This window comes from Aegilops tauschii, chromosome 7 (assembly GCF_002575655.3).
Source record: "Aegilops tauschii subsp. strangulata cultivar AL8/78 chromosome 7, Aet v6.0, whole genome shotgun sequence".
Lineage (NCBI taxonomy): Eukaryota > Viridiplantae > Streptophyta > Magnoliopsida > Poales > Poaceae > Aegilops > Aegilops tauschii.
The window spans coordinates 223,706,010-223,724,828 of NC_053041.3; the positions used below are offsets into that span (position 1 = coordinate 223,706,010).

Sequence of the window (18,819 nt, forward strand, 5' to 3'; positions counted from 1 at the left end):
ATATTGGCTCCTACATATTCTACGAAGATCTTTATCGGTCAAACCGCATAACAACATACGTCATTCCCTTTGTCATCGGTATATTACTTGCCCGAGATTCGATCGTCGGTATCATCATACCTAGTTCAATCTCGTTACCGGCAAGTATCTTTACTCATTCCGTAATACATCATCCCGTAACTAACTCATTAGTCACATTGCTTGCAAGGCTTATAGTGATGTGCATTACCAAGAGGGCCCATAGATACCTCTCCGATACACGGAGTGACAAATCCTAATCTTGATCTATGCCAACTCAACGAACACCTTCAGAGACATCTGTAGAGCATCTTTATAATCACCCAGTTATGTTGTGATGTTTGATAGCACACAAAGTGTTCTTCCGGTATTCGGGAGTTGCATAATCTCATAGTCAAAGGAATATGTATAATTCATGAAGAAAGCAATAACAATAAAACTAAACGATCATCATGCTAAGCTAACAGATGGGTCATGTCCATCACATAATTCTCTAATGATGTGATCCCGTTCATCAAATGACAACACATGTCTATGGTTAGGAAACTTAACCATCTTTGATTAATGAGCTAGTCAAGTAGAGGCATACTAGGGACACTTTGTTTGTCTATGTATTCACAAATGTACTAAGTTTCCGGTTAAGACAATTCTAGCATGAATAATAAACATTTATCATGATATAAGGAAATATAAATAACAACTTTATTATTGCCTCTAGGGCATATTTCCTTCATTTATATCTGTTGATCACTATGAGGAATCTGAAAGACAATAAAACCAAGATTTATCCCTCAACTACGAGGGGAGGTAAGGAACTGCCATCTAGCTCTGCACTTGATTCTCCTTCTGTTTTGAGTAAACTTGCGACACCTACACCTGCTAATGATTCCGATATGTCGCATGTTATTGATGATGCCACTTTTGCTATGCATGATGCTTATGATGATACTCCTTTTTTGCTTGATAATACTGTGCCACTTGGTGAATTTCTTGATGAACAACTTGCTAGGGTTAGAGAGAATAAAATTACTGAAACTGATGATATTTTTGAAACTGAAGATTATGATGATTATGATTCTCCCCTTGATATGAATTGCCTGTTGTACCTAAGGGTTATGTTATGGATGAAGAAACTGCTAGAGACTTCTTTGCTTGCAATGATAGAGAGGATCTTAAGAAATTGTTAGCTAAGCTGAAAGAAAAATCCTTGAATGCTAGAATGAAATATGATCCCAATTTTGCTACTTCACCTATTTTTGTTACTGATAAGGATTATGAATTCTTTGTCGATCCTAATTTAATTACTTCGGTTGAATCTGATCCTTTATATGGTTATGAATCTGAAACTTTTATGGCACATCTTACTAAATTGAATGATATAGCCACCCTATTTGCTCATGAGGAAAAAATTCACCATTACTATATTCTCAAATTGTTTCCTTTCTCATTAAAGGGTGATGCTAAACTATGGTTTAATTCTCTTGTTCCTGGTTGTGTACGTAGTCCCCAGGATATGATTTATTACTTCTCTGCAAAATATTTCCCCGCTCATAAGAAACAAGCCGCTTTAAAGGAAATATTTAACTTTGTGCAAATTGAAGAAGAGAGTCTCCCACAAGCTTGGGGGAGGCTTCTCCAATTACTTAATGCTTTGCTTGATCATCCGCTGAAGAAAAATGAAATACTTGATATCTTTTATAATGGACTAACCGATGCTTCCAGAGACCACCTGGATAGTTGTGTTGGTTGTGTTTTCAGGGAAAGAACGGTTGAGCAAGATGAATTGCTATTGAATAATATATTGAGTAATGATAATGATTGGACACTTCCTGAACCAACTCCTAAGCCAACTCCAAAAAAAGGGGTATTCTATTTCTCAGTCCTGAAGATATGCAAGAGGCAAAGAAATCTATGAAAGAAAAAGGTATTAAGGCTGAAGATGTTAAGAATTTACCGCCTATTGAAGAAATACATGGTCTTGATAACCTGACACAGGTAGTAGAGGTAAACTCTCTCCATAGATTTGATGAAGGTGATATTCCTCATAATAAGTCTGCTAGTCAATGCTTGGATGAGTTTGATAATTTTATTGTTAAACAAGAAAACTTCAATGCTTATGTTAGTAGACAATTGAAACGTAATGCTTACATGCTTGACCACTTGGGTGATTATATGAGTAGAACTATTAGTGATCTTAAGCTTATTAGTAAACATGCTTCCATGGTTACAACTCAAGTAGAACAAGTACTTAAGTCACAAGATGATTTGCTTAATGAGTTGAATAGTAAAAATAATGATAATGATGTTAGACTTATGACCAGAGGTGGTAAAATGACCCAGGAACCTTTGTATCATGAGGGCCATCCTAAGAGAGTTGAGCAAGATTCTTAGAGAGTTAATACTGATGCACCTAGTCCTAGTAATAAAAAGAAAAAAGAAAACGGATAGGACTTTGCATGCTAGTGAACCTGCTATAGACACACCTGAGAATCCCAATGATATTTCTATTTTTGATGCTAAGACTCAATCTGGTGATGAACAAGAACCTGGTGATAATGTTAATAATGATGTTCATGTTGATGCTCAACCTAGTAATGAGAATGATGTAGAGATTGAACCTGTTGTTGATCTTGATAACCCACAATCAAAGAATCAACGTTATGATAAGAGAGACTTTGCTGCTAGGAAACATGGTAAGAAAGAGAACCATGGGTTCAGAAACCCATGCCCTTTCCTCCTAAGCCATCGAAGAAAAATGATGATGAGGATTTTGAGCGCTTTGCTGAAATGATTAGACCTATCTTGTTGCGTATGCGTTTGACTGATATGCTTAAAATGCCTCCTTATGCTAAGTGTATGAAAGATACCGGAAGCTGAAATTTCCACCATGCTTGCTAATTATACTTTTAAGGGTGGAATACCAAAGAAACTAGGAGATCCAGGAGTACCAACTATATCATGCTCCATTAAAAGAAACTATGTTAAAACTGCTTTATGTGATCTTGGAGCCGGTGTTAGTGTTATGCCTTTCTATTTGTATCGTAGACTTGAATTGAATAAGTTGACACCTACTGAATCTCTCTACAAATGGATGATAAATCAACTGCTATACCCATCGGTATTTGTGAGGATGTGCCTGTTGTGGTTGCAAACGTTACTATCTTAACGGACTTTGTTATCCTTGATATTCCCGAGGATGACAGTATGTCGATCATCCTTGGTAGACCTTCTTTGAATACTGCAGGGGCTGTTATTGATTGCAACAAAGGCAATATCACTTTTCATGTTAATGGTAATGAGCATACGGTACACTTTCCGAAGAAACAACCTCAAGTTCATAGTATCAATTCTATTGGAAAAATTTCAACTATATTGGAGGTTTTGAATTCCCTCTTCCTACTGTCAAAAAGAAATATGATATTTTTATTGTTGGGGACATGCATATCCCCATTGAGGTAACCTAGTGTTATTTGAAAGTTCTCCGGTTTCATGTCATTCGGAAGAAGTTTGTTAATAAGACTTGATCAACCGTGTTAATGGATTCCTTTTGATGAGCGTGAGATGGATGAATTTAGAAAGCATAACTCTCTGTACCCATTTTCTACTTTCTGTTATTTAGATTAAATGAAGCAAAAAATAGTATTTTTCTGTTTGTTTTCTGAATTATCCGTGCAATAAAAATGTCCCAAAAATAAAAGTTCTCCAAATGCCCAAAAAATTCAGTATGATTTTTTATATATTATTTTAGAATTTCTGGCACAAAACACACACCAGGGGGCCTCATCAGCTGGCCACAAGGGTGGAGGGTGCGCCTTACCCCCTGGGCGCGCCCCCTGTTCTTGTGGGCCCCACATGGCCCCCTCCACTTATTCCAGCACCCATTCACTCCTTCTTCCTCTAGAAAAAATCACTTCATAGCTCAAACTCGTGTTCTTGCTCATTTTGCTGCCATTTTCGATCTCCTTGCTCAAAGCTCCATTCACCAAACTGCTTTGGGGGATTGTTCTTCGGTATGTGACTCCTCCAATGGTCCAATTAGTTTTTTGTTCTAATGGTTTATTTATTGCAAATTTTTGCTGCTGTGGTGACCTTGTTCTTGAGGTTGCATGTCAAATTTATATGGTCCAAAGTAGTTTTGATGCATGATATAGCCTCTAGGCACTTGTAGGAGTAGTTGCTATCAATCTTGTTGAGTTTAGTTCACTTTTATTTTGAGTCCCTAAAAATTTCATAAATTTTCAGAGAAAGAAAAATGTATAGGAGAATGTACCAAGGTGGTTCTTCGAGGAAGCAAGCACTGAGGCGCGCGATATGCGAACCAGACCTTGAACCACCAAGGGAAGCTCAAGTGAAGCCAGGGGTGGACCCAGGACTAAAATGACCCGGTGTCCCATGTCCATCACATGTGTGGATATCAAGTAGTAATATACATAAGAATAACGGCTTGTATTTTCTTTTCGGCCTTTGGCCGGTGCCTGGAAACCTTGTTAAACCTCTTCTTATTTAATGAATGGGTCTTTTCCCTCTGTTTCAAGAAAAAGTAGTAATATACATAATAGTAACACACATAAGAATAAAGTCTACATAGAATATGATATAGGAGTGAATATGCTAACCAGAAGTCCAAATATAAGAGGTTCGCTTGAAATATTAGTTGATCGTAGAATTGGAGCAATAGCAGAGCATCAAATTATGAAAATAAGTACGAAGGATGCTGACACAATGCAATATTAGCGCTTTGATTGCCTACAGAACAAAAGAAACAAAAGCACTTAGTAACATATTAAGTATAATTCTGCAATAAACAGATATGTTAAGACAAGTACCTCTAAAAATATTTTTAAGTTTTTTCATGGCCCCGAAGCGATCAATTACCGCTTCATTTATAATCTTGCCAAGTCGCCAGATGCCGGATCACTGGGGAACTAAATTTTTTGGCTGATATTTTTCCATTTTTTAGTGCATAAACTGAGCTTCTACTATAATTTAAGATTTTTTCCCTAGCCGTTATTAAGATAATTAAAATTTGCATAAAGAAAAAAAGAACTATAAAACATATTACTGTACTTGAACTGCTAGGTATATAATTAGACTTACTTGACATTGTGCTTGTGCGTCCAGCCTATAGGTGCTCAAGAGTATCGCAGGCTTTTCTCCAATCTCCACTCAGTGCATGATAAGTCTAGATAATCCAATAATACCAAATACAATTAAGTTCTCTAGCCCTATCCAGTAGCCCTAGTGCCCTATGGTAGAAAAGCAATCAAGAATTGGACTCTGGATGTTATAGATGCACCGCACATTAGGGATTTGCGGCTTTGGTGCAGCAGCAGACGTACCAATTTAGTTCCCCACTGATCCGGCTTCCTGCGACTTGGCAAGATTTAGCGTTCATGATGACTTGCAGCGAGCCCGACGAAGCAGACGAAGAGGCGGAGGCGCAGGTATGAATCAGATCGATCGATGTGGTGTGGAGGACCTGGCGTGGCGGCGAACTGCTCGTTTGCGGAGGCCGGCGAGTCGCATCCTTAAAGTGGGCCGCGCAAGCAGCTGTTCTCCTTACTGGGCCGCATGGAGCAGTACCGGTGTCCCTCACTCTTTTTTACCGGTGTCCCTCTCTATTGGGCTCCATGGTTACAAGGTAACAAGATTTTTTACCCGGTGTCCTATGCTACCTGCTGGGCCAACGTGGGCTCGCCCCTGAGTGAAGCCTTGTGAATGGCCATCAGATGAATTTATGGTTCGTGCAGGTTTCAAAGGTGAATTCTATGTGTACGTACAAAATGTCGGGCTTGAGGACTTCTTATGAGACAAGTGCCTACAATATTATTATCTCACCGATTCCTTTGTGCGGAGGTTTGAGTTTTCATCTAAGTCTAATACTCATACTGTCCTGTTTGATCTTCATGATGAATCTTACACCATGGACCTAGAAGATTTTTGTGATGGATGCAAAATTCCACAAGGGGGCCTTCTTAGTGAGCCTCACAAATCTGAATATAATGATTTCCTTGCTAGCATCACCTTTGGAGAAACTAGAAATATCACACAAGCTACCATAGTGGGCATTCACTTTCCCGCCATACATTATTTTGCTCTCATTATATGAAGATGCATTAACGGTAAGCATGAGCATTGCCACCTTTGTGTTCCAGATCTTAGTGTCCTCAAGTGTGCGGTGTTGAGTGATAAGCGATATAACTTGGGGGCTATTATTGCGAGGAGGTTACATCTTAATGCTAAAGATGGAGATTTATTTGGTGGGATTTATGCAACTCGTTTAGCTAATTATTTGGGTGTACCCATAAGTGGGTATGATATTGAGTTGCCACCTGCTTTTCTAGATTATGATGCTATGGCACGCTACCGGTTTCTTGAGAGGAATGATCAATTCCTCCAGTATGGAATAATCTTTGATAGACGCGTGCCTTCCATGTTACTCTTCCTTCCCCTGCCTTCTTTAAATTTCAGGTAAATAGGAGATATTTAATAACTAGAGAGGAGACAAACGAGAATGAGAGAACAGCGGAGGCTGCTCGCCTCCATGCTGCAACCCTTCAGGAAGTAGCTGCTGCATCTCAGTACAACCCCGACTACAACTTTGGATATCCACCAGGCTAGCCATGGCCTTAGACCAACCTAGGCCAAAAGCCTAAGCTTGGGGGAGTACGTATTTCTCACCGACATTATATTCATGTTCACACACTCATTTCAGTTGTCGGTGATCATACTTTTTCATTGTATTATATAGTTTATTTTTCCCGCTTTCTTCTTGTGTGTTTAAAAACCTTAAGAAAAACCAAAAAATTAGTTGTAGTTAGTTTACTTTCTAGGCATGCTCAGTAGTAGTATTAAAAGAAACCCAAAAAGATTTCCCGTTCTTCTTTTGCTTGTTGGGAGCTTTCCCGTGTAAATAGTTTTTCTCATTCTTGTTTTTCTTTCTTCAAAAAAACAAAAACTCCAAAAACATTTCAGTGTGTTTCTTTGAAATTCTTTTCTTTTCTTTGGGGGTCGAGAGGAGAAGACCACGATGAAAATGTTAAGTGGCTCTCATATGCATTATTGTTGATCTAACAAAGAGCCCATATTACCTTGTCTTCTCCTTTGAATAAATGTTTGCAGATTTTAGCTCGGTCCAATGCACGTGCACTATTATTATTATCCACACCGTTCGGTCGTGCAAGTGAAAGGCAATAATGACGATATATGATGAAATGATTGAGATGAGGAAAAGCTGGTATGAACTCGACCTATCTTGTTTTTGTAGATATGATTAGTTCATTGTTCCCGATTCAGCCCATTATGAATGAAACATGTTTGCAATGACAATTAGAGATTATAGTTACTCATGCCATGCTTAATTAGCTAGGAGTTTATAATGGTTTATCTTGCATGCCAGCATGGAAATTAAAATGGTTGTGATGTAGTATAATAGGATGATATCCTCCTTTGAATGATTCAAGTGGCTTGACTTGGCACATGTTCACACATGTAGTTGAAACAAAATTAGCATAGCCTCCACGATATTTTTGTTCATGGTGATTTATATCCTACTCATGCTTGCATTCAATGTTGGTTAATCTCAATGCATGTTTATGATTGTTGTCGCTCTCTAGTTGGTCGCTTCCCAGCCTCTTTCTAGCCTTCACTTGTACTAAGCGGGAATACTGCTTGTGCATCCACTTCCATAAACCCAAAGTTGTTCCATATGAGTCCACCATACCTCCCTATATGCGATATTTACCTGTCGTTTCAAGTAAATTTGCATGTGCCAAACTCTAAACCTTCAAATGATAATCGATTTTGTATGCTCGAATCGCTCATGTACCAACTAGGGTTGTCTATATCTTCCATGCTAGGTGGGTTATTCTCACGATGAGTGGACTTCGCTCATCATTCACGAGAAAATGGCTGGTAACCGGGATGCCCAATCCCATGCTCAAATCAAATCAAAATAATTGCAAACAGAACTCCCCCAGGACTGTTGTTAGTTGGACGGTACCCCTTGTTTCGGACCAGCCGTGGAATGTGCTTGGTGGTGGGGGAGTATAAACTTTACCATTCTGTTTGGGAACCGCCTATAATGTATGTAGCATGGAAGATACCGAGATCTCTTAGTTGTTATGTTGACAATGAAAGCATACCGCTCAAAATATTATTTATCTCCGTCTCAAAAACTCGAGCTCTGGCACCTCTGCAAATCCCTGCTTCCCTCTGCGAAGGGCCTATATATTTACTTTTATTGTTGAGTCATCATCCTCTTATAAAAAGCACCAGTTAGAGAGCACCACTGTCATTTGTATGCACTATTAGTAATTTATATTGAGTATGACTGGATCTCTTTTACCATGAATTACAATGTCTAGTCAGTCCTTGATCTTTAGGGGTGCTGTGCATTTATGTTTTGCGGTCTCAGAAAGGGCTAGCGAGATACCATCTTGTTATATCATATCATGATTGTTTTGAAAAAGTGTTGTCATCCGAGATTTATTATTATTGCTCGCTAGTTGATTATGCCATTGATATGAGTAAATGTGAGACCTAAAGGTTATTGTGAACATGGTTAGTTCATAATCTTTGCTGAAAACTTGAATGCTGGCTTTACATATTTGCAACAACAAGATCAAACAGAGTTTGTAAAAGTTTTTTTATCACTTTCAGTTTGTCAACTGAATTGCTTGAGGACAAGCAATGGGTTAAGCTTGGGGGAGTTGATACGTCTCCATCGTATCTACTTTTCCAAACTCTTTTGCCCTTGGTTTGGACTCTAACTTGCATGATTTGAATGGAATTAACCCGGACTGGCGTTGTTTTCAGCAGAATTGCCATGGTGTTATTTTTGTGCAGAAATAAAAGTTCTCGGAATGACCTGAAACTTCACGGAGATGATTTTTGGAATTAATACAAATATTGGCGAAACAATCAACTAAAGGGGCCCACACCCTGGCCACAAGGGTGGGGGCGCGCCCTCCATCCTTGTGGGTCCCCTGGACCTCCACCGACCTCAACTCCAACTCCACATATTCATATTCGGGGAGAAAAAAATCAGAGAGAAGGATTCATCGTGTTTTACGATACGGAGCCGTCGCCAAGCCCTGTTCTTCCTCGGGAGGGCAGATCTGGAGTCCGTTTTGGGCTCCGGAGAGGGGAACCCGTCGCCATCTTCATCATCAACCATCCTCCATCACCAATTTCATGATGCTCACCGCCGTGTGTGATTATGCCCATCGTAGGCTTGCTGGACCATGATGGGTTGGATGAGATTTACCATGTAATCGAGTTAGTTTTGTTAGGGTTTGATCCATAATATCCACTATGTTCTAAGATTGATGTTGCTATGACTTTGCTATGCTTAATGCTTGTCACTAGGACCCGAGTGCCATGATTTCAGATCTGAACCTATTATGTTTTCATGAATACATTTGTGTTCTTGATCCTATCTTCCAAGTTATAGTTACCTACTACGTGTTATGATCCGGCAACCCCGGAGTGACAATAGTCGAGACACTTCCCGGTGATGACCGTAGTTTGAGGAGTTCGTGTATTCACTAAGTGCTGATGCTTTGGTCCGGTACTCTATTAAAAGGAGGCCTTAATATCCCTTAGTTTCCATTAGGACCCCGCTGCCACAGGAGGGTAGGACAAAATTTGTCATGTAAGTTCTTTTCCATAAGCACGTATGACTATATTCGGAATACACGCCTACATTATATTGATGAATTGGAGCTAGTTCTGTGTCACCCTATGTTATAACCGTTGCATGATGAATGCCATCCGACATAATTATCCATCATTGATCCATTGCCTACGAGCTTTTCACATATTGATCTTTGCTACTTTACTTTTCCGTTGCCACTGTTACGATTGCTACAATACTGCTACTGTTACTTTTGCCACCGTTACCGCTACTTTCATACTACTTTGCTACTTAATGCTTTGCTGCAGATATTAAGTTTTTCAGGTGTGGTTGAATTGACAACTCAACTGCTAATACTTGAGAATATTCTTTGGCTCCCTTTGTGTCGAATCAATAGATTTAGGTTGAATACTCTACCTCGAAAATTGTTGCGATCCCCTATACTTGCGGGTTATCATATCTCTTTTAGGTCTAGAATTCCACCTGTCTGCAATTTCTCTCTTCATATAGATCTTGCATATTAAGACAAAAAGACATTAGAATTGCATCATAAAGTGAAACATTGATAAAAGCATTATAAATAGCAGTTGGACAAGCATGATGCAAAATGGACGTATCACTATGTTTAATGCGTCATAATGAGGTACTAGTAATAAGGTTCAAAATATCATACATCGGGGTCGTATCAGTTTGGCTTGAGCATATCGGGTGATATATTGGACGATATGTATATATATCGAAGGAAATATATCTATATTTTCCCAATATTATTGTTCAAAATGTCTTTTAAGTAAAAAAATAGTATGGTGTCAACACTCTAGCATAACAAATTTAAATTCCTTGTTTATGACTTGTTCGCTAATAAACTATTTATGATAGATTCACAAAATCCTCACTTTAAGATTTAAAACAATACATTATATATGTGTTCTACGAAACATTATGCATGACTTTGAAAATACATAATCTATTTTTCACCGATTTCTGATAAAAATTTGTCTTTATCGACGTACCAGTCTATGTCAGTGGGTATATCAGGTCCCATATCGGCCATATCGGTCGATATTTTGGTCCATATCAGATGATATACGTGAAAATGATATTTGCAAAATGATATGTTATGTACTTATGTTTATATCGGTAGAGCCCCCACACTGATATATCAGCCTATATATAGGTCATATCAACTTAGATTTAAAAGCTTGACTAGTAACTCTTGGAATAATGGCGTAGTGAATGAAGCTTTCGTGTATACTCCACAAATAATGCTTCTGCCCGTTGGGCTGCTTTCATCTCAGGGAGGTATGTCCGAGTGAAATACACAATTATGAATCCTAGTCTACCTCCACTCGTGTAGCATGTCCCGGTTGATCAAACCCCAACATGCAGGATGATATATTTGTACTCGATGAAGGGGTTTGTAAACATCAAATTTATCTTCCGTCTCATGTGAAACATTGTTGTAACATATTTCTTGCGGTGAGTAATTTAAGTTTTTCGACAAAGATTATCGTATACTACAATTTAAGCACGCTCACTGCTATTTCCATGCTGCATTAAGGGCCCCCGGCCTGCGAAATATAGTATACCATATATTTTTAGGTTAGTTTACCTTTTTTTTGAGAGATTATGTTAGTTTACCTTTTTTTTTACGGTTGATTATGTTAGTTTACCTGCCTTTTTTTTAGAAACACCTGCCGTAAGTTTTTTTTTTGAGAAACAGCTGCCGTAAGTTGTTTGGTGGTTAAAATCGTAGCCCAACCGAAAGAAACGCGGTCAGGTCCATGGTGGTTTGAAAGCCCATATGTGTTGAGCGGAAATAGACAGCAGCTTCGAGTAATATCGCGCCAGCGCAAAACGCTCCGCAGTTTCCCGCTTCCTTTTTTTTAGTTTTTTCACACTGCCGCCAATTGTTTTGTCAGTCCCACCGCGCGCGTAGTTCAAACCCCCCCAAAACACCAGCGCGCCAGAAATTTCGCCGGTTTCCCTCCCAACTCCCCCCTCCCGCCCCCCCGCGCCGCCTCCCCACCACACTCGAAATAAATACAGGGAGCAAAACCGCTGAATAGCCCGAAGAGGAGAGAAGCACCCAAGCCCCAGTCAGTTCTAAGACCGAGAGAGGCGAGAGGAAGCCAGGTGAGGCAGGGGATCCCCGGCGTTGTAGCTTGAAATCTCTTTTGCTTGCTTGGTTTTGCTGATGGTTTCGTTGGGTGTGCATGTAGGGGGCTCTGCTGCGAAGGGAGATGGCCGGGAAGGGAGGCAAGGGGCTGCTTGCGGCGAAGACGACGGCGGCCAAGGGCGCCGCCGACAAGGACAAGGACAAGAAGAAGGCGCCTGTGTCCCGCTCGTCCCGTGCCGGGATTCAGGTTTGCCCGCTCCCCAATTCCCCCTCTTTCCTGTAGCTATTTTGTGGACCGTTCTCGCGGGTGAATTGTTAGATCTCCAAGTGTTTCCTGCCGCGGATCTGGTGCCATGCTGCACCTTATGTTTGTACGAGATTTGTTGTAGAATCTTATTGTGCTCCGTTGTCAGTATTGATTATCGATTTGTAGTAATGATTATCGGTTAGCTGGTTCGTTTAGGTTGTCTCCCCCATCCTAGTCGGAGTTTGTTTGTTATGTTGTAAACTATGCCAGATCTATGTTTTGCACTCCTGCAATGTTATGACAGTATACTGATTGCAGGCTTCAGTGCCATGCACTGGCAAAAGTCCCGTATTTTATTGATCTATTAACTTGTAGCTGTACCTTTTGAATTCTACCCACACTTGTACTGTACTATTGTGGGATCCGTTTATGATTTTTTCTACTCCCTCCGTCCCATAATATAAGATCGTTTTTTACACTAGTGTAGTGTAAAAAATGCTCTTCTATTATGGGACGGAGGGAGTATATAATAATAACATTGCTGGAGACAGGCATGCGTTTTTGTGATGCAAGCATTGCTCTCTGCTTGGTTACTTGCACCATTCAAGGGGATGTACTCTTCCATGTTATCAACTTAATACTGATACTTGTTCTGTATCTGGCACAGATAATATGTGTTTGATCTAAGTTTCAGCTTGGGACATCCATTATCAGAATTGATGTATTTACTGTTCATATCTTTTGCATGTTTAAATTATGACCTCATCAATTACCGATCATGACCTGCTCGTGTGTTTGCACTATGCAGTTCCCGGTGGGCCGTATACACAGGCAGCTCAAGCAGAGGGTCTCGGCTAATGGCCGTGTGGGTGCCACTGCCGCTGTGTACTCTGCAGCAATCCTTGAGTACCTCACTGCCGAGGTCCTTGAGCTGGCCGGCAACGCCAGCAAGGATCTCAAGGTGAAGCGTATCACCCCTCGCCACCTGCAGCTCGCGATCCGTGGAGACGAGGAGCTGGACACCCTCATCAAGGGCACCATCGCTGGTGGTGGTGTCATCCCTCACATCCACAAGTCCCTCATCAACAAGACCTCCAAGGAGTGAATGAAACGCAATAACGGGTAGTTGTGCTTTGTATCTTCGTGATCCCTTGTTATGTTGTGCTATCTGTGATGTGTTGCTATTATCACAACCTGAATAGGTTGTCTGAATTTGTGATGGGGCTAGCTTTCGGTAACTTGTTATTAGGGAAAGACTTGGCAAATGTAATCGTGATATGGAACCACTTATATTTGGTTTCCTGAAGACCAGACAATCCTTACTATTCGTCTTCATGGATATCCAGGTTTAACTTTCTTTTATTTTTGTTGGTTTCGCTCAAGATCACTGCAACTGGAGTGCCTGCCGGCTGGACGCTTTGTTAGATTATGTTTATGTATAGTTTCTCTTGTCAAGAGCAAAATGGATGTTGAAACTTATTTGTGCTCATCTCGTGTGCATTCATAATCTGCTCCACACATCCTGTTGACCGTACCTGGCAGAGTGGTGATATGGGGCTAACCTAGTGTAGGCTGATCTTTCACGATTGGAGTGGGTTCCCTTGAAGAACACAATGAACACGGGGAAGAACGGAGAGAAATCACAAGGGGGAACACTCAAGAACAAGTCCAATCACACATCCACTAAACAATTAAACACACAAGATCCACAAGGTACATGAACAGCAAAGGGAAAGATACAGGTAAGGTTCATCTCCATGAGGATCTAACTAGGAGGAGGTGGGGGTCTATATATAGTGTTAGCCCACGAAGGGGTAAGTGAGAGGGGGGATACATGGGCCCTTGGCCCGTTCTCTGCGCACAGGCAGGTGTCGGATGTCCGGGCTGGGGGTGTTCTGTGATGGGCGCCGGATTTCCGGGCTGGTCCGGATGTCCGGGGCCTGTAGCAGCTGGCTCTTCTTCCTTCTCCTTCCTTCGCTCCCGCGCACACTTGGCCTTGGTCCTTGGGCTCTCCATGGTCTCCTCGGGTGTACCTGAGTATGCACAAGGTCCGCGTTTGAAGTAGCATCCATGTCTTACATGCGGAAAGGGAAGATTCGGAAAGGAGCGAGTTCATCTTAGGTCCAATGGCATATGCTTGAGGTCTCAACATGAGGGCACTTGGGGCTTGGGGAGAAGTCGTAGTGTACATGGTGATGATCATAGGATGCTTCGCATCATCTCCCCTCCCTTGGGAAAGATCCGACCTCGGATCGAAAACCTCATCACCATGGAAACGGTTGTCGTGGACGGACTTGTAGTTGGACGAAGTGGAAGACATGGCGCAATCCAAGTACTCCAAGGTGTCTCCGGAGTGGTATTCATGCAAAACACAAGCGGCACTCGGAAATACAATGGGTAGCGCACACAAAGTGTCCATCATGTAAGAATGAGTCCTTGATGCAAGATTGTTCATGACAAAGCACATGAAGCTTAGCAATATGATATGAAATGAGATGTAAAGCATTCATGGGAGCAAAAACATTCATTATGCACACAAATGTGTTGTGAATATGATGAATGCAACCACGGTGCAAAATGATGTCATAGTGAGACGGTTTATCAATAGCATGAATATGGCAATGGATGCTCAATGTGAGTACGTGATCATGCAATTGATGGTAGGCAATGTGATCATTATGTATGAATATGCCATCAAGAAAGATCACAACAAATTTGCTTAAGAAGTGCATAAGCTCATATATCATGGATGACATAGAAATACAAGATGCAACAAGGCAATCATAATGTGAGTCAATCCATGCATAAGATGCAAATTTGTCATGGGTGGTGTTGTACCATAGCTCGATGTTGTGGTAGAAGTGTTGGCCCGGTGGTGCATCCACTAAGTCCGGACACTCCTCAACTTGAAGGTCCAAAGGGTCCATATCCAATGTCGGTCCTCCATCCAATATATGTATCATGTAGACAAGAAGAAGGAAACAACAATGAAAGTATGGCCCATCCAATATGCATATGTGAGAATGGCTCAAAGGGAATGAGTTCACCTTTATGAGGATGTCGAAAATGTTGGTGTTGCACATCATGTACGCCTTCACATGACCAATATGTCTCGCGATGGTACCGCCTTATGAATTCCTCAAAATGAAAGAACATGACAAACACTCGAAAAAACATATGAGGTTAGTGCAAATGTATCACCTATCATTCGAGTGGTAAGATACCCAACAAGTGTTCTCATCATTCTTATCATAAGAAAGGACAAGGTGTGGTATGGTATGAAAGCATAAGATGCAACTACAACCAAAGACAATAGGCTTAAACAAGCAAGCATGCATCACAAGTAATATGTCCAAGTCTCCACGATCAATAAGCATAGCATGGGTGCACTCACTACAATGGCATATTAGAGGTGCAACTAATGGAGACAAGTGACAAAGATCAAGATATGTCACATGAGAGGCGTGAACATATATGTCATCAACCCAATAAAGCAAGTAAGAGTGGAACATGGGTGATGCGACAAAGCAAGCAATCATAGCGATCAAGTCAAGCAAGCTAGTAGTGCGAAGATGCAACATACTAGAAGGAATCATGGCAAGCATGTCATGTGTGCAAATAGTGGGCATGAATAAAGCACATGACATATCACAAGCATGAAAGCAAGATATGAGGAAAGTATCATCATTGTATTGGCAAGAAGTCCTATGTAAATAGCAATGGAACATCATGACTCTCCCAACACAAGAATCAACAATAGCATGAGGCACATGATAAACATGGCAATAGCAATAAGGATCTCCACCAAACATGCAAATACACATAGGAGTAGCATAATGGTGAATCATGGGTAGATGCAAGCAAGGGTCACAATTGCATGGCAAAATCATAGAAAGAGGCATAGCATGCAAAGTGAACACGGGAAAATGGACATAACGTAACAAGTGATATATAGCCCAAAGCCATGTGAGAGCCAAGTAAAAGGAATGCGCGAAGTCGTTGCGCGAAGGGAATGGTGGGAAGGACAATCCACGGGATCCCAAGTCATCTTTGCTCTCAAGAGCTCGTTTCGTCAACTCTTGGGATTGAGAGGTTGACGAGTATACGTGAGTACCTACACAAAACAAAGACAAAGGGAAAATTGTGTGTGCGTGGTAGATGTACACATCATCCATCATGATGCGCACGTGCATGTGTTGGTTAGCACAAAGTAGCCAATGCTCAAATAAATGAGATGCGTGATATAGAAACATGTCATCCATCATGATAGGTTTGTTATTATGTATAGCATAATGGAGATTCAAATTATGTAATGCATCATGAGAAATATGTAGAGCATTGTTATTCATGGAATGCATATGGTGCACACAATCATGGGAATCATGCAAAGTATGGAATGCATCAAAATCTCCTAATATGTATGAGGAAACTATGGGGGTCTCCTCATGAGCATTAGTGGAAACATCACATGGAGAATATTGACAACATCCAAAACAAAGCATATTTGGTTCTATGTGATCATGGCATGGCATAATAGATGAATTGCGCAAATCATGTAAAGGAAGCATAGCAATATCATCACATGAAAAACAATAGCCAATGACCATCATCTCGTCATCTATGCCATAAGTGCAAATGGGATTTATTTTAATGGGGCATGCATAGTTACTATGTTGAGATTGAAATGAAGCAATATGGGAGATCTCACTCATATCATATGACAAGTTCAATGGATTGTCAAACATGAAGTGACCAATAGAATTTTCACAAGATATCCTATGGAGCATAGCATCACAACTAGGCAACTCAACATGCTCATCATCATATTCATCATAAATGGGTAAGTCATGACATGAAAAAGTCGCACTAGCATGAAGCATGGTAATAGGTGTGTCATCATCATGCAAACAATCATTGGTGAGATAGTCCACTAGTGGGACAAGAGAAGCATTGTCACCTATGTTACCTTTGGAAGGTCGCTCATGTTTTGTAGGTGAGGTGTCGAAGATCCACTCGTTGTCATCTTCATCTTGATGGAACCATGTGGGGGGTGCATCATCGTCCACCATGGCCATTGTTGTCTCCATTGGAGGTATGGACTCGTCGAGGATAGGCATGTCGTCATGTAGGAGACCTAGCACCAAAGAACAAAACACACTCGGAGTAGAGGTTAAGTCGTTAGAAATCATAGTGGCCTCACATGCCGTGTCAACTACCTCACTCACTAAGTGTTGTGGCTCACTCACTCCCTCAAAGATGCTCTCACTCATATTGTTGGTGGAGTCACTCAAATGGCGCTCAACCTCACATAAGATGTGTGGCATGCTCTCATGTGTGGGGCTAGTGGTGGTCACACTCATCCTCTCATAGGAAATGCTCTCAATGTCACGTATGGTGGAGTCACTCATCTCACTCATGGGTTGGTGGCTCTCCTCACATGGCAATTGGGTCATCTCATGATATGTGGGTGTCGGAGAGATGTTGGTGCAAATGTCTCCATGCTCAATCATGTCGTAGTCGTAGCCGTGGATGAAGGCCGAAGATGGCATATCATCACTCTCCTCCAAGACCAAAGATAAGGTCTCATGTGCAGTCTCGTAGCTTGACTCGGAGTATGAGTCCAATATGGGCGCCGTCTTCGTGTTGTTGAAGAGGTTCATGCTCGTCGCCGTAGTCGAAGGGGATGGCCCTTGCTCGACCGTCTTGTCGCCGTCTTGTTGTCGGAGGCCCATATGATGTGGCACCTCGTAGCTCGTCTCCATGACCGAAGGGAATTTCCCATGCTCGGCCATCTTCCTTGAGGGGCTTCCGAAGATGGAAGTGTCGCCCTCGCTCGTAGGTGGTCGCCTTGGACTTGATGAAGTCGTTGTAGGCGTACTCGTGGGAAGTAGGCGAAGATGCCGTACGTCCAAAGGCGAAGATTCCTTGATAGCACTTGGCGAAGATGCCGAAGTGGTTGGTGTAGCCGTAGCTCTGTCTTGGTGGCGCTCGTCTCGCGGTCTTCTCTTATGCTCATGAAGCTTGGACTTGGCGTGAAGTAGTGCTTGTTGGGACTTGTGCATTTGCGCTTGTGGAGCATCTTCATGTTGATGGTGTCGTTGTCGTACTTGAGCTCGTAGTAGATGTCGTTCGTCGTCGTCGTGCACATGTTGCTTGGAGGTGACTTGCCCTTCATGACGATGTTGATCACAAATGTGATGGTGGTCGCCATGTATATGTGGACGTGGACGACTTGCGCTTGCATCGCGTGGGCACTCCGAAGATGATCGACTTGCTCGCCGCCGCCTTGAGGATGATGAAGGGGAAGAAGACTTGTAGTCGGCCACCATGTCTCGTAGTTGATCCTTTAGCTCGCCCAACTTGGTGTCGATGTAGTCCCTTTTCCTTGCTTCGGAGTGTCGTATGTCGATGGCGAGGTTGTCGAGGCGCTCTCGCAAGGTAGATTGTGCGCCTTGCATTTCGTGTTGTAGTCCGAAGATGGACATTTTGGTGATGTAGTTGTTCACGCCGTCGTTGTTGTCGAAGACCGGAGATGAAATGACTTGCCTATCCATCACAAGACTCGAGCAAATATGAGTGGGAGAAAGAGAAGAACTATACCAAATGTACCTTGACCGATGCTGAAGATGGATCAATGATCACTCAATGTGTAACAAGGAAATAGCACAATTGGTACAAATTCTTGTCGATTTCTCACACCTACATAAATAAGGCTTATGGTGGAGCTCGGTGAGGATAGTGGCACAAAAATTTGATGCAAAATGTTAGCAAGAGTCAATAATGTTGAAAGAGATTCAC

The 18,819-nt window shown here is 41.6% G+C and overlaps 1 protein-coding gene across 1 annotated transcript; it reads left to right on the plus strand.

Annotated features, from left to right (window-relative positions):
* The first annotated feature begins 11,639 nt into the window (after positions 1-11,639).
* LOC109779350 (probable histone H2A variant 2) lies at positions 11,640-13,360 on the plus strand. Its single transcript, XM_020337968.4, has 3 exons — positions 11,640-11,791; positions 11,878-12,021; positions 12,830-13,360. The coding sequence occupies exons 2-3, from the start codon at positions 11,899-11,901 to the stop codon at positions 13,124-13,126; spliced, it is 420 nt and encodes a 139-aa protein (XP_020193557.1). The 5' UTR covers positions 11,640-11,791; positions 11,878-11,898; the 3' UTR covers positions 13,127-13,360.
* Positions 13,361-18,819: the final 5,459 nt, after the last annotated feature.